The sequence below is a fragment of the Entelurus aequoreus genome, linkage group LG23 (genome assembly GCF_033978785.1).
Source record: "Entelurus aequoreus isolate RoL-2023_Sb linkage group LG23, RoL_Eaeq_v1.1, whole genome shotgun sequence".
NCBI lineage: Eukaryota > Metazoa > Chordata > Actinopteri > Syngnathiformes > Syngnathidae > Entelurus > Entelurus aequoreus.
Genome location: NC_084753.1, coordinates 15700556 through 15726112, shown reverse-complemented (window position 1 = coordinate 15726112; position 25557 = coordinate 15700556). Strand labels below are relative to the sequence as shown.

Below are 25557 nucleotides of genomic sequence, written 5' to 3'. Positions count from 1 at the left end.
ATATCTGGACACATACAGATAAAAAAATAAACAATAACTTCATTAACACCTACGGGGAGGCGTAACAAAAAATAGAGAACCACTGATTAAGAGTTAAAAGATGCCGAGATCAATAATTATGTCGTTATTGTTTTCACAGCAATATTTTTATAAATTAGTTGAAAAGTACAAATAAAGCGCAAGCAGTCATTGTTTTGGACAATATCCGCTAGCTTTCATACCATGTCTTCAGTTGCCAGATACATGAGCAGAGCATCGGTGGAGAATGTTCGGAACTTGAACGTGACGCTGGAAACGTTGGGGTTCCATCTTGTGGGTCGTCCCACTGCGGCGTAGCCTTCCCCGTCCAGCTGGACAGTCCCCTCGCCATTTGTAGTCTGGGGGCTAACAGGCACAGCAAAATGAAGTCCACTTGGATGTCACTGTTAGAGTCACTGTAGGTAAGGGTCGGTGTGATCACTAAGATTTTGCAGGAATGAGGTTAAGTTGAAGCACTGGAAGTGTTTTTGGATTTCACAACCGGGCATCAATGAGCAGCGAATGCATGTAATTAGGGCCCTAAATGGTGGACATTGGAGTCGGAGGCGTGGACAAGTTGCCATTTTCAAATAAATAAATAACACTGGCATTATTTTGTGCTGGTTTGTGCCGTAAAAAATGTTTGTGCTGTTATGGTTTTTAAGTTATTGTGACTCGTGACGTCGTCCGCCCCCCCCCCCCCCCCACCCCTTCAACATCTCTAAATTTGTCCCAATTCTTTCGTGCTATGTTTGTGCAGCAAACATTTTTGTCTAGCTATTCTAGTTTTTATGTTAACGTTTTATTATTCATAACCCTCACACCTTGTCAAAATCTCCCCAAACTTTTCCCATTTAGTTTAGTCTTTATTTGAAGGGACAATGTACAGAAACATTAAGCTCAAAGACAGATATGTTCTGTACCAGATTATAGCTAAATAGCTAATTTCCATCTGCAGTCCCTGGCTACCTAAATTAAAGGGATACAAAAATCATGCAATAAAATTATGACAATAAAATCATACACAAGTATTAAGAAAAAAGTCATAAAATGCCCTTTCATGGACACATACTTAATATACAATACAACCACACCTCATTTACATCATCACACAGACAATACATGCTTTTGTTCACATCTGTCATCATTTGTAAAAACAACCTTGATTTTAACACACACACCTCACAATTTACAATAAAAATGCTCTCATGGATAAATATAATACACATTAGGTTGATGTGTCAAACATAATGCCCATCTTAGTGACCGTGTGAGCAGCTTTGATTGCTCCAAAGCCACTTTTTAACTTCAATTGTGAATGAAGAGTAATCTGTTAGACTTTTCAAGTTTGTTGTGAGGTCGTTCCATTCCTTTATGGCTTTATATGAAAAGGCTGATTGTGCAAAAGAGGTTTTACATCTGGGTATTCTACACTGCCCCCTGGTGGAGGCTCGTGTGTTTCTAGTTGTCACAGCAGATGTAAACTGGACAAAGTGCTTAAGTGGCGCTGGTGCAGTGTTATTTAAGATTCGATGGGACATTCGTATTGATGCTAATCTTTGAATGTTAGCTAAATTTAACAATCTATATTTTTGGAGAACTAAACAATGATGGTGGTGTTGTGGTTTTCGGTCAAGGATTTTGAGGGATTGTTTGTGCAAAGTTTCCAATGGCCTCAGTGTCATTTTGCTTGCCTGCGACCAACATGTTATACAATAATAGAAACGAGACATAATCATTTGTCCCAAATGTTTTGTCTATTAGTTTTTATGTTATCAACATTTCGAAAGAATTGCACTACTGAATGCACAATACAACGTTGTAGTCAACGTGTCTGCACACTTACACATAATCTAAAATATTTGCTTATGCTTGAATGTCCATTGATTGTTGAAATAAAATCCACTCAATATAAAATGTTGATTTTCTGTCATACCTGACAACGCATCCTTTACAGTCTCCTTGTCTCTCTCTGTAGTTCCAAAGTCCAATAGGTTTACCATCTAGGAAGGTCTCCCCCATGCAGCCTGTGAACGTTGTTGTCCTTACAGCATCTGCTTTCTGTAAGACAAGATATTGAATAATAATGAGGAAAAAGGAGCATTTTATGTTGCTCTAAAGCAAAAGGGGTCCAAACTTTTTCCACTGACGGCTGCACACTGAAAAATCAAAACGTGCGAGCGCCATTTTGATATTTTACATTTTCAAAACCCATCCACCCATCCATTTTCTACCAATTATCCCTTTCGGGGTCGCGGGGGGTGCTGGAGCCTATCTCAAACTAATATATAGATTTTTTTTTTTAACCTTTAGGGCTCCCCTTAAGTTTGGTCTTAGGGACAAAAGGGTCTCAGTCATAAAAATGTTAAAGGGGAACTGCACTTTTTTAAAAAATTTTGCCTATCGTTCACAATCATTATGAAAGACATGACGACCGATATATGTTTTTAATGCATTCTAAATATTAAATAAACGTAAATAAAAGTCCACTTACAGCAGGGCCAATGGGTGTTCCACTCTACCGCCCATAAAATCTGATAAATAACCATTCAAAAAATGCCACCAATACACCATTTACATTTTGTGACTTGAATATTAACCAAGTATTAGTGATATTGTTATTATAAGCACTAACGCAGACAAACTATTTTTAGTGGTGACGTGATCACTTCCTGTGTGCTGATGTTTACATCATCAATTGGTCTGATCATAATCATGCCTCTCACCTGGACATAAAGTGGCTTGTGATATAATCTGGCAAGTTGGGACACTTGTGACAGCCATTTAGGACCTGGAACTGGCGAGAACGACACAAAAAGCGCTTGTTCCCCCCCACTCATAAAAGTGTTAAAAATATGTGATATTTTGTTTTTGTACTTTCAAGGCTTAAGTCTCTAGATTAACTTTAGATCCATCCATAGATTCCAAGTTTTTATTACTTTTTTATACAGTTTTTTGCTTGTTTCATGCCCCTTTTGTCAAAGAAAACTTTTTTATATGACAAACACAAAATATGCAATATTTACATCAACAAATTTTCAAAGTGGAATTTTTGCTGCGAGGTAATTGGAGGATTGAATAGGTCAATACATCATTACAACATTGATTTTAATTCAAATTTTCCCACTAAAATTATTGGGAATCTAAAAAGGCCCCATTAAAAAAAGTGTTAAATAATTCACAATTTTTTTTTTTTGCTTTCAAAACTTAGGTCTCTAGATCAACTTCAGATCTAACCGTCAATTATACGTTTTTATTATTTTTTCATGATTTTTGTGTTTGGTTCACGCCCTTTTTGTCAAAGAAAAGTGTGTTTTACACGATAAACCCACGAAACATGCAATATTTTCCCCCCAAATATGAGGTAATTGGAGGCTTGAATAGGTCAATAATTCATTACAACATTGATTTTAATTTCATTATTATTTTTCCCACTACAATTATTGGGGATCCAAACAAAAATAATTCAGATTTTTTTTTCTTCACTTTTTAATGTTTAAGTCTCTAGATCAACTTCAGGTATATCCGTTGATCATTTGTTTTTATTATTTATGATTTCTTTTGTTTCATGCCCTTTTTTTCAAAGAAAACTTTGTTTTTTATATAGTAAACACAAAACAAATGCAATATTTTCCCCCAAAAATATTTCAAAGTGGAATTATTGCTGTGAGGTAATTGGAGCATTGAATAGGTCAATAATTCATTACAACATTGATATTATTTTTTGACAGCTTTAAAGAAAAAAATAGCCTGCTTTGCAGCTTTGTGTTATTAGAGTCAACAGTGCAACCTTTTCTCGTCACATTTTACCTGATTGCTCTTTTATTCCACTTTTTAATGTTTTTTTTAATTTTAATTTTTTAAATAGCATTTGTTGAATTTTCCACGGGCCGTTAAAATATTAGCTGCCGGCCGCAAAGGGCCCCCAACCGCACTCTGGACAACCCTGTTCTAAACACAAAAAAAACATGTAAAGTTACCTTGATTGTGCCAAGGATTCCGCCAACAAACAGGTAGGCGTTCTGGTCTACGTCCAGGATGCTGTAGGTAGTGGGGGAGTTGGCGCTGTTTGGGATTGGCACCACGGCCGCCTGTGGCCCTTCTAGAGGGTACACTAATATGGTACCATTCAATCCGTTACTGGGGACGCCGGAGAAGACAGACAGAAATTAGGAAGTAATTTTATTTGCCAGTGTGCATTTCCTGCAGGACATTTGAGTGAGTTTGTTCTGTCACATGAAATCAGCTTATATGAACTGGGAGCATAAAAAGATGAACGAGACAAAGTGATTGCGGGGACAGGTTTCCAGCAGGCGGGACCTCAGAGATGTACAGTGAAATTGAGCTGCCACCTTGAATTTGTTGTTTCATCGTGTGGGGAAACAGTTGGGACGTCTCTCCAGTGAGGGCCCGCCCGAATGCACGACTATCTCTGCCTTCACTGAGAGAACACTGATCACACTGACTGCATGTTATGTAACAGTCACAGGCCGGCAGGGTTGCAAACACTTGATTTCCCCAAGTGAAACCGGGCCATTTTTCCCAATTTCATGAAATAAATAATGTCCTGTGGTTGCTTTTTATTTATTTTTCTATTTCTGGATGCTGTGGCGTGTATTATTATCAGGTCAAGATGATGCGACTCATCGTGTTCCCACAAGAATTAAGCAGGAAATTGTGCTGAAAAGTTCAAGGCAAATTGGAATAAACCAGTTCTTCTCAAATAGTGGAGAGGGGGGCGCAGTACGATGCCAGGGTGTGACCCTGGGGAACATGCTTTATCAGTATCACGCAGTATAATTTTTCAAACCCTTTCATCCATCCATTTTCTACCGCTTGTCCCTTTTGGGGTCGCAGGGGGTGCTGGAGCCTATTCCAGCTGCACATGCATAAACCACTCCCAGCAGGCGCAAGACATTAAAGGCCTACTGAAACCCACTACTACCGACCACGCAGTCTGATAGTTTATATATCAATGATGAAATCTTAACATTGCAACACATGCCAATACGGCCGGGTTAGATTAGTAAAGTGCAATTTTTAATTTCCCGCGAAATATCCTGCTGAAAACGTCTCGGTATGATGACGTCTGCGCGTGACGTCACGGATTGTAGCGGACATATTGGGACACCATTGTGGGCAGCTGTTAAGTCGTCTGTTTTCATCGCAAAATTCCACAGTATTCTGAACATCTGTGTTGGTGAATCTTTTGCAATTTGTTCAATGAATAATGGAGGCAGCAAAGAAGAAAGCTGTAGGTGGGAAGCGGTGTATTAGCGGCAGGCTGCAGCAACACAAACATGTAGCCGATGTTTCATTGTTTACATTCCCGAAAGATGACAGTCAAGCTTTACCATTGGCCTGTGGAGAACTGGGACAACAGAGACTCTTACCACGAGGACTTTGAGTTGGATACGGAGACGCGGTACCGTGAGTACGTACGCAGCTGCGGCTTCCAAACATTTGATCGCTTTCCCGTACGATCGTGACGCTATGTGCATGTCACGTACGTAACTTTGGGGACTTTGGGGAAATATATGTGCTGTATGAACTTTGCAGAGGTGAACGGTACTTTGGGCTATGGGATTGAGTGTGTTGTGCAGGTGTTTGATTTGTATTGGTGGGTTATATGGACGGGAGGGGGGAGGTGTTTGTTATGCGGAATTAATTTGTGGCATATTAAATATAAGCCTGGTTGTGTTGTGGCTAATAGAGTATATATATGTCTTGTGTTTATTTACTGTTTTAGTCATTCCCAGCTGAATATCAGGTCCCACCCGCCTCTCACAGCATCTTCCCTATCTGAATCGCTTCCACTGCCCCCTAGTCCTTCACTCTCACTTTCCTCATCCACGAATCTTTCATCCTCGCTCAAATTAATGGGGAAATCGTCACTTTCTCGGTCCGAATCACTCTCGCTGGTGGTGGCCATGATTGTAAACAATGTGCAGATGTGAGGCGCTCCACAACCTGTGACGTCACGCTACTTCCGGTACAGGCAAGGCTTTTTTTATCAGCAACCAAAAGTTGCGAACTTTATCGTCGATGTCCTCAACTAAATCCTTTCAGCAAAAATATGGCAATGTCGCGAAATGATCAAGTATGACACATAGAATGGACCTGCTATCCCCGTTTAAATAAGAAAATCGCATTTCCGTAGGCCTTTAAAACAACGTTGAGAACTCTTTGAATTAGGTCCTGACGTTGAGCAACTCAAACATTTTTGACATCGTTTAATCAATGTAAGGTTCTGATGTTGATTTGACCATTGAAATTTGGTCATTTCCCAACCATAATTCTACAACACAAACACAACGTTGAAACAACATACTTTTTGACTACGTTTATTCAATGTCAGGTTATGACGATGGTTTGAACATTGAAATGTGGTAATTTCTCAACCAACAACGTGGATCCAACATTAGACATCAACGTTCTCTCAATTTACAAATACGGTGTTTCAAAGTCAATTTTAAAGGACTCGTGTGTATAATCAACGTTGCATCAATGTCTAGTGCCTGCAGGGTGGGAACATCCATCCATCCATCCATTTTCTACTGCTTATTCCCTTCGGGGTCGCGGGGGGTGCTGGAGCCTATCTCAGCTACAATCGGGCGGAAGGTGGGGTACACCCTGGACAAGTCGCCACCTCCTCGCAGGGCCAACACAGATAGACAGACAACATTCACACTCACATTCACACACTAGGGCCAATTTAGTGTTGCCAAACAACCTATCCCCAGGTGCATGTCTTTGGAAGTGGGAGGGAGCCGGAGTACCCGGAGGGGAACCCACGCAGTCACGGAGAGAACATGCAAACTCCACACAGAAATATCCCGAGCGCAGGATCGAACCCAGGACCTTCGTATTGGGATTGTGTTTTTTTTCAAATTTCATCTAAAGCCTGCATGCATCTTCACAGTTGCTGTAATATGAACGCCATCTCTCTGTGAACACTCACTTACACTATAACCATCCTTTTTCAGTATTTGTCACAAACGCATACTGAGCTCACTGGTATTGTCGCTCGTATCCAAATGACAGAATACAGAGCATGTGCCGGCGACGCTGTAAACACACTAAACGAAGCAGACAAAGTAGACAGGTCTTACCGAGAAGCCTCGATTCTGTGCCAGTTGCCGTCATGGATGATGAGATGGGGATATTCCACCCTTCCAACACCTGAACCCACGTCCCAGAGGAAATACACTTTGCCCTTGCGCATCTCTAAAGCTAAGAAATCCACCTGAAAAAGCAGACAAGCAGAATGTCACAAAAACAACATGACACTTATGTAGTTTTTCTTTTCACTTACTCTAACTGATTAATCACCATATTTTGGTAGTACTCTAATCACTAAGGGTGGTTTTAACAAAAAATGGGATTTATGGGGTTCTTGAGGAGCGGTTCCTTTAAAAGAGCCGTTCAAAAGATTGGCTCGTTCCTTTATTTAATAATTTTTTAAGTAACTTGTTTTCATCAAAGGAACAATCACTCACTGCAGTAATAAGATGCAAGGTTGTATACATTACACCAGGGGTGTCCAAACTTTTTCCACTGAGGGCCGCAAACGGAAAAATTAAAGCATGTGGGGGCCATTTTGATATTTTTCATTTTCAAACCATAACAAAATATATGGACTTTTTGTATTTATTTTACCTTTAGGGGTCCCGGGGACCATAAAGGGTCTCAGTTATTAAAATGTTAAAAATAAGTCTAATTTGTATTATTTTTTATTTAACGCTTACAGTAAATCTCTATATCAAATAAAAAAAAAAAAAGGTTTTATGGCTTTTCTGTCAAAAACAACTTTGTTTTTTATAGTAAAACTGAAATATGCAGTATTTAGTAATTAGAGCTCTAAGATATAAATAATGCAGGACACCATTGATTTTAATGATTTAATATTTTTGAGTTATCACAGTGAAAAGATAAATAAAATACCACTAAATATATTTGGGATCCAAAAGGTGCCCCACCACCCGAGCAGTGTCAAAAGGCAACTGTTGTGTTCCATTCCGTAGAACATCTTTTGCACAGACTGCCTTTTCAATAAAAGGACCACAACTATGGAACTCTTTACCGGACACTTTGAAAAGTATACCTGCACTTGTCACTTTCAAAAAACAAACACAATTATGGCTAGTTGAGCAACAATCGTGTTCCCATGTTTAGTTTTTACTCATTTTTACTAATTGTTTTTTTATCTAGTCTGCACTTTGTCTGTGTTATTATTATTATTATTGGCTTTTATCTAGTTTGCACTTTGTCTGTGTTATTACTATTATCATTATTATCAACTCATTCTATTTTTTATTTTCCTATTTTAATTATGTTGGATCTGTGTTGTTGTTGTTGTTGGGGACAAGTGTTGTAAATTAGCTTTGGCTACAAACACTGTGATGCATGCATTTCAGATGTCTATGTTTTTGTATCTGTCCCTATTTCAAATAAACCTCTATAACACTCATAAAGTGATACATTTTTATTAGTTGTTTTTTTTTTACTTTCATCACTTAGGTTACGAGATCAACTTCAGATATATCTGTCGATTTTACGTTTGAACTATTATTTTGTTTGTTTTATGCTCTTTTGTCAAAGAAAACTTTGTTTTTATATTGCAACTACACAATATATGCAATATTTACCACATAAAACATTTTAAAGTGAAACATTTGAACTAATTGGAGCTTTGAAAATAATTAATTATAACATGGATATTTTTGTTATTATATATTTTTTTGAGCAGTGACAAAAAAAGAAAAAGAAAGACAAAAGAAAAAAAAACAGCCTGCATGGCAGCTTTGTGTCAACATTGCAACTTTTTCTCGTTAGATTTCACCTCATTCCACTTTTTTTAATGATCATTTTTATTTTTTGCAATAGCATTTCCAGAATGTGTGGCGGGCCGGTAAACAATTAGCTGCGGGCCGCACTTTGGACACCACTGCATTACACCAATATAAACACTATAAGGGAGAATTGTTTTGAAATTATGATAATCCAAATTGGCTTTTCTTTTCATGGTGCCGTTTCCCCATACTTTGACGGTGACGATTTACGCTATATCTAGTGGATAGCGTGAAAGTGCATCAAAATGCTACGTTTCCGTTCATTTTCTTTTCTTTTCCAGATGCTGATACCCCTTTCTAATTAGTTAATGATAGCGTTCACGTGAATAGAGTCTTCTGACACGACTCTTAACTCTGTGATGTCAATATTCCTTCAATAAGTAAAGCCAATGAAGCGGATTTTGTTTTGGGTTCTGAGAGGGCAGCGTGGGCAACTTGCATAAAGAACGGCTCTCAAACTAAGAAATTACAACTGCGAATTGTTCACTTGAAAGAGCCGTTCAAAAGACTCGACTCGTTCGCAAACATCACATCTCTAGTTTTAATGCAGTTCTTCTCAAATAATGGGGCGGGCTGTCCTACCCCTCAGTTTCATAAAAAAACAAAAAAAAACATCAGTAGTTTATTTAATTTCATTTGGCAGTATCAAACTGTTCAAGTTAGTCTAAAAAACTTTTGAATATAAATAAGAATTTACTTTTTTTAATTTCAGGAAAATTGATGTTCTTTAAATATTTTATGTTACAAACTAAAAAACGATGTTAACGCAATTTTGTTGATCTATATTTCTTTTTTTGTTTTCTTTATTGTTAATAAGGATACAATGTTAAGCAGAGGTGTACTTATAACACTTTTATAGACACATACTATTTATAGTCGCGGCGGAGAGTAAGGGGGGGCACAAAATGTTTTCTTTTTTCTAAAGGGGAGCATAACAGAAAATAAGTTAACAGGACGTAGGACACAATAGACATGCGTCTTTCCTGGGTGCTCAGTACAACATGACTAATTTGAGAATATTAATAAAAGGCAAGGGATGGAAGGTACATCAATGGGCAAGTTGAAAAGCCTCAAGTCTAGGCCAAACTCTAACATTTTCTGAAAAAATGTTATGGATAATAATAGTGGTTGCTTATTTCTACACTTGGTTAACAGTTAAAGGGTTTGTGATAGTTATATTATTTCCTTTGGGAAAAATATGTTTTAACACAAAATGGAAGGCTAAGCAGCGACTTGAAATTCTGACTTTAGAAACTCTACTGTACAATGATTTAGTGCAATGGTTCTGGGATATTTCTCAGCGCCACCTCAGAATACACTTGCCTCTCCAAGTACCACCATAATGACCAACATTAAAATACAGTGGTGTAGTAGGCCTAAGTATTCATTAAAAACAAGGCAGAGGTTTTATTGAACACGTTTATTTAATATTTTAGGCCACTAACATTACACACAGTTTGAACAGTAACACTGTGTTTAAATATAGGAAAATAAAACAGTACTTTAATCAAGTGATTCTTTGGCGTACCACTAGTGGCACACATACCGCAGTTTGAGAATCCCTGATTTAGTGCATGTTATTACCATATTGCAACCCGCCTTTTGAGACTTGCTGCTAGGGGTGTCCCAATGCAATGTTTTCACTTCTGATACGATACAGATATTGACCCTTGAATATTGGCTGATACCAATCACACACTTTTTTTTTATTTTGTAGTGTCGAAAAAAGGTTTGAAAACAAGAAAACAAGTACCAACCTATTTATTATTAATCAATTGGAATGGACTTATACTGTCTTTATGTTGAAGTGGAGTCATATTTTTTTATGTTAAACTTATGGCCACAATTATTCATTAAGTTAAACCCATGCTGCAGTAAGTTGAATGACGCAGACACGTTTGTTACTGGATACTTTCTAATTTGTTTTTGCCATGGGGATTTTGTATGTGTGAATAATATGCAACTATAATTACTTGTTTATATTGAAAAATGTGTTGTTTTAGACTGTAATAGTGTTCAATTAGGAACACTTATTACGTCTATTGTGTGCTTAGGTATTGTGTAGTTGCTTGATGTTAATTCGATACAAAATAGTACTAATATAACTAATATACTTTTATTTTTTGCGTGGAATGTTAAAAATAGGTTTGATCAAGCTGAATTATTAAGAGCACAATGTATATATGAAAAACACTAACCGTATGAAATGAGTATGCTGTCTTTAAATTTAATAATTCAATCAGTTGAGCTCATGACGCAGTAAGTCAAATGATGCGGACACGTTTCTTACTGGATACCTTATAATGAGCTTATGTATCAGTAAGTAATATGCAAGTATTATTATTTGATAGTTGTTTATATTGACACATGTCAATATATATTGTTCCATTAAGGACAGTTATTACCGCTTAGCTCGTGTGCTATTGTGTGCTTAGCTGTTGTGTAGCAGCTAGCTCTTAGTAGCCTATAGCCTACCATGTTTACGTTTTTTAAAGGACTAAAATAGAAAAAAAACAGCAACCTTTGTGTGTTTAATGGAGGACATTTAGATGTGAACTGGCTAATTGCTTCTATAAGAGTTTATATCTGAGATTTTAGAATATATACTTTTTTTAACTGATATCAGACACCCCTACTGGCAGCAAAAGTTAATACAACTGGGGCTTTATTTACTAAGGCTAACAAAAAAGAATAACAGATACAGAATGTACTTCTATGTTAAAACAGAATACAAAACTGTAACAGTATTTTAAAATACATTAATACTACATTATATGTACGTTACTCCCATTCCTTATTTAGTTTTGCTCTAGATGAATTATAATACAATCAAACAACAATTTAAATATCTATGTAATAGAATATTTAAATGCAGGGCCTGAGTCAGTGAAGGAGCAATTTTGGAACTTTAACTCCTCTGCCTCTTTAAGCCGATTTCCTCAGTTCTGTTTTTTGATTAATATTATTATTATGTATGAGCTGCAAAAAAAATAATAAGAGGCTTTGAAGCATATGCTCTCATCTAGATGCCGCTGAAGAACACACTTACACCGAGCATTATTATTATTCATATAACATTAAGCACAGTTAGAGGTTATTAGGGAGTCAAATTTGAAGACGCAAACACACATTCGCACACACGCCCGCTTATCTTGGTCATCTCCCCGGAGGAATGGCGATTATTCATTAGCACAGCTCACAGGGCCGCGTCGTTATTCAGCTAGCATTATGCGCTATTAGTGAAATGTTAGCGGCGCATGTGAACACAGGCGCACACGCCGCCGTTCATGCGGAATGTTTCACTTATGCAGACTTTTAGCGACACGTAAGCAGGAGTGCTTATGACTTCCCAGTCAAACGCAGCAAAGCGGTGATTTCTCAGGGGAAATCAAGCTAAAAGCAGATAGCAACTAAAAGCGGTTAATTGTCAAGGCTTGTTTGGACATCAGAAGCAGGCTCACACGTATAAACACGCTTTTGGATTGTCAGTAGCTTTCTGTGCATATCCACTCATCTTTTAAATGTGATTAATGTTGCACAATTTTGTGTGGAGCACCGCAATATTGTAAACACTAGTATTTGGGCCACACTGGAAAAAATGAAAATGAGGAGAAAAATAATGTGTTTGGTAGTATTAAAGAACTATAAGAATCAAATTAATTACAACAGTCTTCATTTTAATACAGCTTTTTTATTGCAACATTTTTTTTAAAAGGTTTTCATGTATGTATTTGTTAAGAAGGACTGTGTACATTAATCAATAGGTGTGCACAAAAAGATCGATTCACATCAGAATTGTCATTTTTACTTTTCTGATTCTAAATTGATTCATAATTGAAAAAAATCGGAAAAAAAAAAAAAATGCATACATAATTTTTTTTACAGGTATCAATTTAAAAAAAATACATTTTAAAGCCCGTTTAAACTCTCTGAGGCAATGGAAGGATGTGGCCTACCCCCGCAGTCCCCCCCCCGCCCCCATTGCAAGTTTTGTGATTTCTGTGTAACATGTTTATGTGTGCTTATGGCTATCGAGTTTTTTGTCTTAGCCTCAGTCTGGACCCCCTTCCCAAGAGCCCAGTCTGACATCGACCTTTTTTTAATTCACCCCCCCCCCCAGCGTTCACCTTATTCCTACCTTTTAAGGAGTGCTGTAATTGGCTGCACCGTCAGCGTTCCTTTTCTGTCTCCCTATACATTGTTTGTCTAATCTTGAACGGAATTGTGCGATACACCTGAATTTACTCCCGGGAATAAATAAAGTATCTATCTATCTATCGATCGATCTACAGTATCTCCATGCAACCAAAATGAGCTTTTGTAACCTGTAACCTGTTTCATTATAATTATCATACCATACATTGCGAGAATCGGTTGGAAATTATAATTGTGTTGAATCGAGAGTCGTTTCTAAATCGACTCGTCACCCCAGGAATCAGAATCGGATCAAATTGTTACGTGCCCTAATATTCACACAGCTAATAATCAGCATTATTTTTTTGTATTGTCCTAATTTTTCAACTTTATTCTTCAAATACCACCAATACTCTAATTGAGGCCTGTATTCGATTAAAAGCCGAGTCAAAAACATTAACAGCTGTGGCTGTAGGCAACCTCCAGCCGTCATTTTTCTGAATATGGCAATACCTGCATGAGTGGTCTGCAAGCTGCTTGAAAATGCTGGTTGCCCTACTTAAACCGGATCTGCTCAGTTGTGCAGTATACACGTACAGTAATTTATTGTCAAAGAGAACTTCGCTTTCATATCCACTTTTTCAAGTACTCCAAATTATTACTGTACTTAAGGTAAAATGTATCTCTAATTAGTATTGTGGCCCAAATACCAAAAGTATGGCAAGTACTTTGCATGAAAAGAACAGCATATGAGAATGGCAATTACTTATGCATGTAGTTTAGCATACATATTAAAAAAAAATTCAACATCAATGACGGAAAATTGGGCATTCTGTCCAACAAAGGATGTTATTGGCACAACTGCAAGCAAAAAATCTCTTGTTGAAGAAAACACTACTTTTCACCAAAAATTTTATATTTTCTTCTTGTTTAAAAGGGTCAACATTTTTTTATGGCTACAGTAGAGATCATAGTTGAAAAGGATTACAGGTGGTGCAGTGGTTCATCAATCAATCAATCAATCAATGTTTATTTATATAGCCCTAAATCACAAGTGTCTCAAAGGGCTGTCATAGAGCTGTCTTTCATGCAACTGGCGTAGGATTAATCCAAACTCCATGCACCATGAAGAAATAGGAGTGATTTTGATTTCCTGGTAAGCCCTCAAAACACCCAATCACATTGCTCTCATAATGCTCTGGCTGTACTGTATATAGCCTTTAGGACAGTGTTTGGCATTGACTTTTCACCGCACATGCATGCAAATAACATATGTGCAACTACACCAGAATCCAGATTGACAAACATGTGATGAGACAGGGGGAGAAATAGTAGAGACAACTTAAAAATAGATATATCTTTCAAAATATATCTATATTTAATAATAGGAGAAAGAAAGAGCACTAAAGGACTGGATTAGGCTCCCAGTGGAAAATGTATTGTGTCTGTGCATGTTTGTCTGTGTCCATTTCGTGTGGAGCTGTTCAAAAAAACATGTTTAATAAAAAATTGCGTTAAACAGATTGCCCAGACCCATTTTAGGTTAGTATTTTAATCAGGTATGATTATCAGTGATAAAAATGTCATGATCCAACATGACAGTTTGAACTTTGTTGGTTATTTTCCTGTTTGGCCTAGTTTCCTGGTTTAGTGCTCTTGTATTGATTTTACTTCATGTTGGAATCATTGTCTTTGTTGCACCTTCACTGTCTGTTAAGTTTCCTGTCAGTGCACCTGTTTTCTATTTCTTATCAAGTCTATTTAAATTCACCTGTTGCTTCTTAACATGGTGCTGGAGTAGTGCCTGTTTGTTATTGTGCAGGAATAAAGATCACAATTTTGACCTGTGCGCCATTTTTGTTATCTCTACATCCTGCTGTCACGCCATTAGCCATCATGGGCCAACTTGACAATAAAAAAACATACATTTGCTTTTATTGTGATTAATTTTGAGTTAACAATGGATGAAATGCGATTATCACGATTAAATGTGTGTTAACTACTGTATGGACAATGCGATTGATCACAATGAATTCTGGGTTAACAATGGACAAAATGCCCGATTTAATCCAAGTTAACTATGGACAAAAATATGATTAATCGCCAATAATTATAGGTAACTATGGACAAAATTTGATTAATCACAATTAATGCGTTAACTACTCTATGGAATATGTGATGATCACGTTAAATTCTGAGTTAACTATGGACAAAATATGATTAATCACAATTAATTCTGAGTTAACTATTGGCAACGAGATGAATCACAATCAATTATGAGTTAACTATGGTCAAATGTGATTAATCGTGATTAATTATGTGTTAACTACTGTGTGGACAATGTGATTAATCGTGAGTGCCAAGCAGGGAGGTTATGGGTCCCATTTTTATAGTCTTTGGTATGACTCGGCTGGGATTTGAACTCCAACCTACCGATCTCAGGGCGGTAGGTTGGAGTTCAAATCCCAGCCGAGTCATACCAAAGACTATAAAAATGGGACCCATAACCTCCCTGCTTGGCACTCAGCAACAAAGGGTTGGAGTTGGGGGTTAAATCACCAAAATGATTCCCGGGCGCGGCGCCGCTGCTGCCCACTGCTCCCCAAGGGAATGGGACAAATGCAGAGGACAAATTTCACCACATCTAGTGTGTGTGTGACAATCATTGGTACTTTAATCTTTAATCTTAATGATGAATTCTGACTTAACAATGGACAAAATGAGCTTGAGCTTGTCGTTGTTGTTTTGGCTTGTTAATAAAGAGATAGTTGATCCGTCACCTCCTTGTTATGTTTGATATACAGTACTGCATAGCACTTTGTGAGACCTGCAATTTTCCAGTATTTACACAAAATGTCTGGACAAATGATTGTTTATGAGACCATCAGCACAGTCAGTCTACTTACATATTTGGCAGAACCGAGGTAGAAGAGCAGATTATCGGGCGTGGTGGTTTTGACGTGAAGGATGATGGTGTTGTACCTGCCCTTCCGGATGTCTGGCCGGTAACTACGGAGACAGTCGCCACCTGATGACACCGAGACTTTGATCTAAAAGGGGCAACAGTGAACTTTTAATGTGTTGTGTCACAAAACCGTCTATTCTAGTGAAATATTCCTCACTGAGTTGGCTTGTTTCCTGGCTTGAATGATGAGCTCCTTGATTTGGGAGATGTTTCGCCTCAAATTGTCCTCCAGCTTTCTGATGGGCTGCAGCTTCTCCAACAGCCTGTCAGCTTCATCCTCTAAATCCTTCACTTTAGCTCCTGCAGCGTGGACTGATTAAGAAGACGAGATAGTTTGGGTACTAAAAGCGTAAACGAGGAAGAGTACAGCTGAGGGAATCAGTGAGCGACGATGACGAGAGGAAAATTGAAAGCAGCCAAGTTGCTCAGTCATTGATTTAACGCAGCAGACAATAAAACCAATAAAGAGCAAGAAATGCGAGGGCGGGCGGAAGAGGAAGAGCCAATCAATTAGTGTAGCTCAGCATTCAAAGAGAAGCTCGTCTGTCGTATTCATTTTGAAAGGATACTGAAGGAAGACAGACGAAAAGAGGTCCATGCTTTGCAGTGTGCGTAGAGCTCATGCTTGAGCGGAGTTGAGGCATTACAGTGTAACCTCCATTTACGAACACCTCTTTTCGCAAACTTTTCCATTTGTGAACCATTAAATCCAGACGACTATGCTTCAATGTGCTAACGATTCATCTATTCATTTTGTGTCCCACTGGCAGCTGTTTTGTGCTCTCTCGTATTCAAGAGATTAACGAAGCAGGCTTTCTAATTGTGATGAGATCTGACTTTTCTGGAAAAATATGACAACGCAGACTTAACGTATTTTCCGGACTATAAGCCGCTACTTTTTTTCCAACGCTTTAAAACCCTATGGCTAATAAAATGGTGCAGATAGTTAATGGATCTTTCTTCGCCAACGAACATAATGTTTTCTATTCAACAAATAGTTTTCATATCACACAGACAGACACTTGATTATATCGTTTGTGCTGTGGCGCCATCTTGTGGATGAGTTTGCTCACTGCAAGTAGAACATGTACTTCCTGTTTCGTGCCTTGAATCGTAAATATAACCGTCCATAGCGTTTCTGCTAACAAGGATTCTTCATTCATCACTTAAGCAATGTTTAACTTTTACAATATAACTACAACAATTCACACTTACTTAACCGTCCGATGAGTGATGTCTGAAGGAGTGTTTCATGCATATTTTACGTGCTATCGTAATGTAATTAAGCTAGCGTCGTTGGCATAAGCGAATGTTCTAACACGTTTACAAGTGTCTGTGGTAATATTATTAACTTACAATGGCATTCTCTTAGTATTGTTTCAGTTTCGTACGTTCGCCAAAACGTCACCGTGGAGTTATAAATCAGTCCAGCTGACTGGAGAAGTAGCTTACGCAGCCCACTAGCTGCGTAAGGTACTTGGAACACATACACACAAGTTCCTTCTCCCCCTCTGTCTGCTTCTTTCTCTCCTCTAATCAGCTGCTTATTTGGCGATATTAATGTAAGTGGATTTACATTTTTAAATTGTGTATTATTGTAGCAATATGGTTGTTAAAGTTATGTATTTTTGTGATTTCTGATAGTTTGTGAATGCACCAAAGGGACTTCTGTATGTGCACGCGTGTTAGAAGAGCAACACATACAGTTAATCCGTCACCTCCTTGTTATGTTTGTTTAATATACAGTACTGCATAGCACTTAATATTGTGTGGAAAGTGGACAAACCTTCACTAAAATATGAACTTTTGTCGAGGCTGGAAGCCATTATTCATATTTACATTGTTTATGGATAAATTTGCTTCACTATATGAACTTTTCTATTTAAGAACACTGTTCAAGAATCAATTAGGTTCGTAAATCGAGGTTCCACTGTATTAGGACCGGCTCACGTTGACTTTGCAGCTTGTAAAGACAGATAAAAAAAACAAAACTGGTGCTCCAATACCCTTATTCATAGCAAATGTACGCAAATTATGATATCATTTAGCATGTGAGTTAATTAAGCAAGCCTGCAAAACCAATTATACAGGCTAATTATTAATAAATATCACATGGTATTGGGGCACCACTGACTGAAAAGTGATTATTTTGAGGTAAATTAAATATATACATACTTATAGCTGCGGGGATAAAAGGGGAAACAAAGAGAAAACAACATTTTAATATGAATATATGTGTCATCATTTTCCCAACATAATCTTTTGACGGAAAACAAGACAAGAATGCCTCCATAAAACATAATCTATTCCAAGAGACTCTTTGAACTATTTTCCTCACATTAAATATATCCAATAGTATAAATCTACTTTTACCACGACAAACAATACTAAAACCATTCTCGGTCAACTTTTTTGTAATATTTTAACATAGTTAATTGCCATGTAAAGACAAAAAGAAGTCAAAACATGTTCATTGTTAAAGATAAAAAAGAACAACACAACTTGTGACCTTAAGTATTTTAGTCTTACTGTTAGTGTTTTTCCTTGAGAATTATGGTTGTAAATAAGATTACTTTGCCTTCTGTAATTGGGTTATCAATACAAAGTATTTATGTAAATAAAGCTGTGTTCATAAACTTGTGTTGTTCGACAAGTGGAGAGACACTTACTGTTCTTCTCAGGGTCTCGGATCATCTGATTGGCGGTGCTGACCGTGACCGCCAACTGGCTGTAGTTCTTCTGTATGTCACGCACCTGAAGGTTCAAAACAGCAAGACGCTCCAGGACCTCGATGGCTGTAGCGTTAGCGTCAGCGGCTACAGCCTTGGTCGCTGCTAATTTGGCTGCTGTGTCTGCAACAAGATTGATCAAAAAGTAATCAAATGTCCTCCAAACATAGCAGACTATAGGCTAATAGAAGCTAGCAGCCACACAACAGCTAAGCGCACACATGCTAGATATACGTAATGTGTCTCTAACTGAACAAAATTGCAATCTAAAACAGCACATTTGTCAATACAAGCAAGTATCAAAAAATGATTGTTGCTTATTACTTACACATACAAAATCTCCAAATCCGAAGTTTATTCAAAAGTTTCCAGTAACAAACGGGTCCGCAACGTTGAACATGAGCTTAACTTAATTATAGTTGACGCCCGGTGTAATAAAAAAATAAAATTACCACTCCACTTCAAATTAAAGACAGCAAAAGCTCCAATTCCAGATGATTGATATTAATAGGTTGGTGTTTTTCATCCCTACCATTGTTCTCTTTCAAGTAATTTCACTTGATCTAGCCAATATACATTCCACACCCCAAATAATAAAAATATGTATTATCCGATGATCAGATCAATATTGGAATCAGCCAGTAAGGATTGGTGAAAAAGTCTATCAGGACAACACTGTTATAGACCAGTATCCCCATTTGTTTTCTTTGTTTCTACTGTCTTTGAGTGTATGGGTGTGGTTTTCATTGCACTTCAACCAATGAAATTGTTGATCCCACCCACCATCTTTCTGGCGAATAAATTGACAGACTTCATGTTGCACTCCATAGTATTTTTAAGAGACACTTTTTGTTTTAAGGAGCCTAAATAATGTTGATTGATTAAATAAAAATATTTAATATAGAAATAATATAACTCAATCAATAACATTTTAATTAACTCAATATTATTGTAAATGAGAATTGTATTATTTTTTTCAGAATTAGTCAATTCATGCGCTCTATATAGATAATTATATACAGTATATATATTTTTTATTATATATGTGAATATACAAATATTAATTATTAAATATATTCAATTAAATTCAATATTTTAGACATTTTATTAATTATTATTTTAGTTAAGAGCTTAAATAATGTTAATTAATTACATTAAAACATTCTAATAAATACTGAAATAATCTATTTCAATTAAGGGCATTTTAATGAATAAAATATTATTGTATTTAATCTTTTCAGAATTAGTAAATAGTGTCTATACAATTATCTGTGTAGAATGCTTATATAAGACGTATAAATACATATTATGAAATTGTACTCCATAGCATTTTAAGAGATAGTGTACTTTGAGAGCTTAAATGTTAATTAATTACATGAAAAAATGTGAATACATGTTGAAATGTTTCAATTAATTGTAGTTTAATGAATACAATATTATTGTACTTAATTGTTTTTTTCAGAATCAGTAGTTTCGATACAAATATTTATATAGAATGCTTATATAAGAACTATAAATATATATTATTAAAATTATAGTCCATAGCATTTTACTTTTTTTCAGAATTAGTAAATAGTTTCTATATAATTAACTATATAGAATGCATGTATAGTGACTGTAAATATATAATGTATTCAGTAATTTTTTTCATAATTAGTAAATATTTTCTATACAATTATATATTGTATATAGAATGCACATAAAATTACTGTAAATATATATATATAATTTTTTTTAGCACACTAGCATTTTTTAAGGGATACATTTTTAAACCTAAATAATGTTAATTACATTAAACAATCCTAATAAATATTGAAATATTACAAATCAATGAATTGCATTTTAATAAATACAATATTATTGTATTTTTAAAAATATATATTTCAGAACTAGTAAATTGTTTCTATACAATTAACTATGTAGAAAGCATATATAATAACTGTAAATATGTTAATATGTATTATTAAATTGCACTCCATAGCATTTTAAGAGATACTTTTTGTTTTAAGGAGCCTAAATAATGTTGATTGATTAAATAAAAATATTTAATATGGAAATAATATAACTCAATCAATAACATTTTAATTAACTCAATATTATTGTAAATTAGAATTGTATTATTTTTTTCAGAATTAGTCAATTAATGCGCTCTATATAGATACTTATATACAGTATATATATTTTTTTATTATATATGTGAATATACAAATATTAATTATTAAATATATTCAATTAAATTCAATATTTTAGACATTTTATTAATTATTATTTTAGTTATTCATTTAATTAATTTATCTATTTAATGAGTTGTTCTTATTTCATTTTGTAACAAGAAAAGCCCCTTCCATGTTAGTGGAGGCCCATTTTTTGGCACACCAAATTTGGTTTGTCATCTGATAAAGGGAATAATCCATCAGTTTCTTACTTTGGAATATAAAATTTTACCCTGAAGGTCTAAAGAAAATTGAAAAATGTGACTGAAATAAGAATCCCGGCTATCACAGCCATGGTGGGTGAGATGTCCATCAGAGATTATAATAAGGCCTCGTTAATGAGCAAAAAGAGTTTGAAGAAGATTAGTTCATGATTACGACTTGTAGAGTCACTCAAAGTGATTTGAACTTAAAAACGAGAGCGCTGGGTTAATTTCTGACTGTCACGCATTTGCAGTTTTGGATGCGTTCCAGCAGTTACATGGGATTGTTTACGAGCGAGCTGCTACAAGGCTAATGGTGTCTATCATGCAGGCTCCACAACCTCTGAGCACTGACATGTGTCAAGTTGAATTTAGAAGAGCAACTGAACTCCATTCAGGCGCTTGTATTGATTCACTGTCATGTCGGGGCTCTCATAGACACACACACACGCGCACGCATATACATGCACACACAGTGTGATTCTGCAGTCATATTGTACCATTGGGCATAGCGGTGAGTGTTGCCATGGTTCCGTTAATGGCTTTTAGCAGGTCTTTGGTTCTGTCTCTTGCAGCTTTGACTCGGCCCTTCAGCCCGGAAACACTCTGGGCATTATCTACAACACATGCACACACACACATACAGAGGAAAACATATTTTAAAGGTTACATTTACCTGTTGCAGTAATAATTTATAGTTACACGTGTCTTGTGTAACAATAACATATGCCAGTTGAAAGCTATTACAGGTCATATGCATAGAATGTGCAGTATCTCTGATGCATTACACAGTTTACGCACGCACGCACGCACGCACGCACGCACGCACGCACGCACGCACACACACACACACACACACACACACACACACACACACACACACACACACACACACACACGTTACCTTTAACATCATTATGAAGTTGCTTAGCTTGGTTCAGCAGTCTCAGACTCTTCTGGAGGGCAACTTGAGCCTCCTCCTTCACTGGAATCTCTGGGCCTAAAGCCTACACATACACACATAAAATAAAATAAAAACAAATCCGCGACACTTCAAGATTGGAGAGTCACTCATGAAAATAGTCTTTCATCTGGCATAAAAAAAAGGTGAAGCCATTTGCATTTCACCTTTCCACTCAACAACTGACCACTTTACATTGCTATGTGACATTCCGAAAAAGCTTTTCTTTTCACTTGTTATTTTTTTCTTTTATTCTTTGTGGAAACAACAGTGTGGTTTAAAAGTGAATACTTAAAGGCCTACTGAAATTATTTTTATTTATTTAAACGGGAATAGCAGATCCATTCTATGTGTCATACTTGATCATTTCGCGATATTGCCATATTTTTGCTGAAAGGATTTAGTAGAGAAAATCGACGATAAAGTTCGCAACTTTTGCTCGCTGATAAAAAAAAGCCTTGCCTGTACCGGAAGTAGCGTGACGTCACAGGAGCTAGTATTCCTCACAATTCCCCAATGTTTACAATGGAGCGAGAGAGATTCGGACCGAGAAAGTGATGATTACCCCATTAATTTGAGCGAGGATGAAAGATTCGTAGATGAGGAACGTTACAGTGAAGGACTTGAGAGACAATGATGGACGTATCTTTTTTCGCTCTGACCGTAACTTAGGTACAAGCTGGCTCATTGGATTCCACACTCTCCTTTTTTTATTGTGGATCACAGATTTGTATTTTAAACCACCTCGGATACTATATCCTCTTGAAAATGAGAGTCGAGAACGCGAAATGGACATTCAGTGCCTTTTATCTCCACGACAATACATCGGCGAAATGCTTTAGCTACGAGCTAACGTGATAGCATCGTGCTTTAACTGCATATAGAAACAAAAAAATAAACCCCTGACTGGAAGGATAGATAGAAAATCAACAATACTATTAAACCGTGGACATGTAAATACACGGTTAATGCTTTCCAGGCTGGCGAAGGTTAACAATGATGTGCTAACGACGCCATTGAAGCTAACTTAGCAACTTAGCAACGGGACCTCACAGCGCTATGCTAAAAACATTAGCTCTCCACCTACGCCAGCCAGCCCTCATCTACTCATCAACACCCGTGCTCACCTGCGTTCCAGCGATCGGCAGAAGGACGAAGGACTTCACCCGATGCGTTTGGCGGCCCGGAGACGTAGGAAGTCAAGGTGAGGTCGGCGGCTGGCGCGGCTGGCGCGGCTGGCGCGGCTGACGCGGCTGACGCGGCTGGCGCGGCTGGCGCGGCTGGCGCGGCTGGCGCGGCTAGCGCGGCTAGCGCGGCAACAAAGTCCTCCTGGTTGTGTTGCTGTAGTCCGCTGCTAATACACCGATCCCACCTACAACTGTCTTCTTTGCAGCCTTCATTGTTCATTAAACAAATTGCAAAAGATGTCCAGAATACTGTGGAATTATGAAATGAAAACAGAGCTTCTTGTATAGGATTCTACGGGTACCATAACTTCCGTTACTCTGACTTCGTCACGCGCATACGTCATCATACCGCGACGTTTCAGCCGGATATTTCCCGGGAAGTTTTAAATGTCACTTTATAAGTTAACCCGGCCGTATTGGCATGTGTTGCAATGTTAAGATTTCATCATTGATATATAAACTATCAGACTGCGTGGTCGGTAGTAGTAGGTTTCAGTAGGCCTTTAAATATCGCTACTGCCGTTAACAGATATTTATGCTACATTATCGATTCTAAAATCAAAATGTCGATACTTTTAATACTTTAGGCTCAGGGTTCCTAAACTTTTTTAATCGGGCCAAAGTTGGGTTACAAGAATTTGCATATATATATATATATATATATATATATATATATATATATATATATATATATATATATATATATATATATATATATATATATATATATAAATGTATGTGTATAAATGTATGTACAGTATATATATATATCTATCTATATATATATATATATATATATATATATATATATATATATATATATATATATATATATATATATATATATATATATATATATATATATATATATATAGATAGATATATATTCATGTATATTTAGTAGGGGTGTAACGGTACACAAAAATTTCGGTTTGGTACGTACCTCGGTTTAGAGGTCACGGTTCGGTTAATTTTCGGTACAATAAGAAAACAACAAAATATAAATTTTTTGGTTATTTATTTACCAAATTTGTAAACATTGGCTTTATCCTTTTAACATTGGGAACACTATAATAATTCTGCCCATGTTAATCAACATTAAACTGCCTCAAGTTGTTGCTCAGATTAATTAAGTGACAAAACTTTTCTTCTACATATAAAAAGGGCAACATTAAACAGTTTCAAGTCAACTCATCATGCTTAATTTATTAAAGCATTTGGGAAGCCTGTAGTTGATTTTTATTATGTAAATTTTATATTTTCATCAACATGTGACAGCAGGGACCCTGCAATTCAAAACTAGGCTCCATTATTAATGATTAATGTAACTATAGCTGAAAAATAGTACAATAGCAATAGGAGAGACTATTCATCCCTGAACACACACACACACACAAACACACACACACACACGCACACGCACGCACACACACACCGCAAAATCAGCTAACGTTACGCTAAAAGCTAATTAGCCTTCACCTCAAGCCAGGACTGCGAGCGAGCTGAGCTGCAGTTTAAGTTTCTAGAAGGTCAACGGGCTCATAGTGATGTTACTAGTAGTTGACTGGGAGGTGTTTATTATCATTTGGGGAGAGCCTGTTGCATTATGCTCACCTGCTAAACGCTAAGCACTGACTACATGCGCTCTGAATACGCACTGCTGATTGGCTGTTACCGCTCTGAATACGCACTGCTGATTGGCTGTTACCGCTCTGAATACGCACTGCTGATTGGCTGTTACCGCTCTGAATATGCACTGCTGATTGGCTGTTACCGCTCTGAATACGCACTGCTGATTGGCTGTTACCGCTCTGAATACGCACTGCTGATTGGCTGTTACCGCTCTGAATACGCACTGCTGATTGGCTGTTACTGCTTGGTATGTAACCAATCAGAAACCAATCAGATGGTTGTGTGGGTGGGACAATGCTGGGTGCTGAGACAGAGGCAGAAGAAGCAAAGCAGCTTGTTAAGACTTTAGCTTAGAAACTCGTTCGGTACACCCCCGTACCGAACCGAAACCCCCATACCGAAACGGTTCAATACAAATACACGTACCGTTATACCCCTAATATTTAGGCATATATGAATACACATATACTGTACATACATACAAATATAGATGTATACAAATATACATACAAATATCCATCCATTTTCTACCGCTTATTCCCTTTTGGGGTCGCGGGGGGCGCTGGAGCCTATCTCAGCTACAATCGGGCGGAAGGCGGGGTACACTCTGGACAAGTCGCCACCTCATCGCATGGCCAACACAGATAGACAGACAACATTCAC

General features: G+C 37.0%; 1 protein-coding gene across 2 annotated transcripts in view; it reads right to left on the bottom strand.

Annotated features, from left to right (window-relative positions):
* Window positions 1-25557, bottom strand: part of lama2 (laminin, alpha 2) — a 558082-nt gene that overhangs the window by 87952 nt on the left and 444573 nt on the right. For both annotated transcript variants that reach the window (XM_062033747.1, XM_062033746.1), the window contains 9 exons: window positions 22019-22121; window positions 21615-21731; window positions 18639-18821; window positions 16127-16281; window positions 15911-16054; window positions 7131-7264; window positions 3999-4158; window positions 1955-2079; window positions 222-384 (listed from right to left, as the gene is read on the bottom strand). In XM_062033747.1, coding sequence (XP_061889731.1) covers window positions 222-384; window positions 1955-2079; window positions 3999-4158; window positions 7131-7264; window positions 15911-16054; window positions 16127-16281; window positions 18639-18821; window positions 21615-21731; window positions 22019-22121 — 1284 coding nt within the window. The remainder of the gene's footprint in view (window positions 1-221; window positions 385-1954; window positions 2080-3998; window positions 4159-7130; window positions 7265-15910; window positions 16055-16126; window positions 16282-18638; window positions 18822-21614; window positions 21732-22018; window positions 22122-25557) is intronic.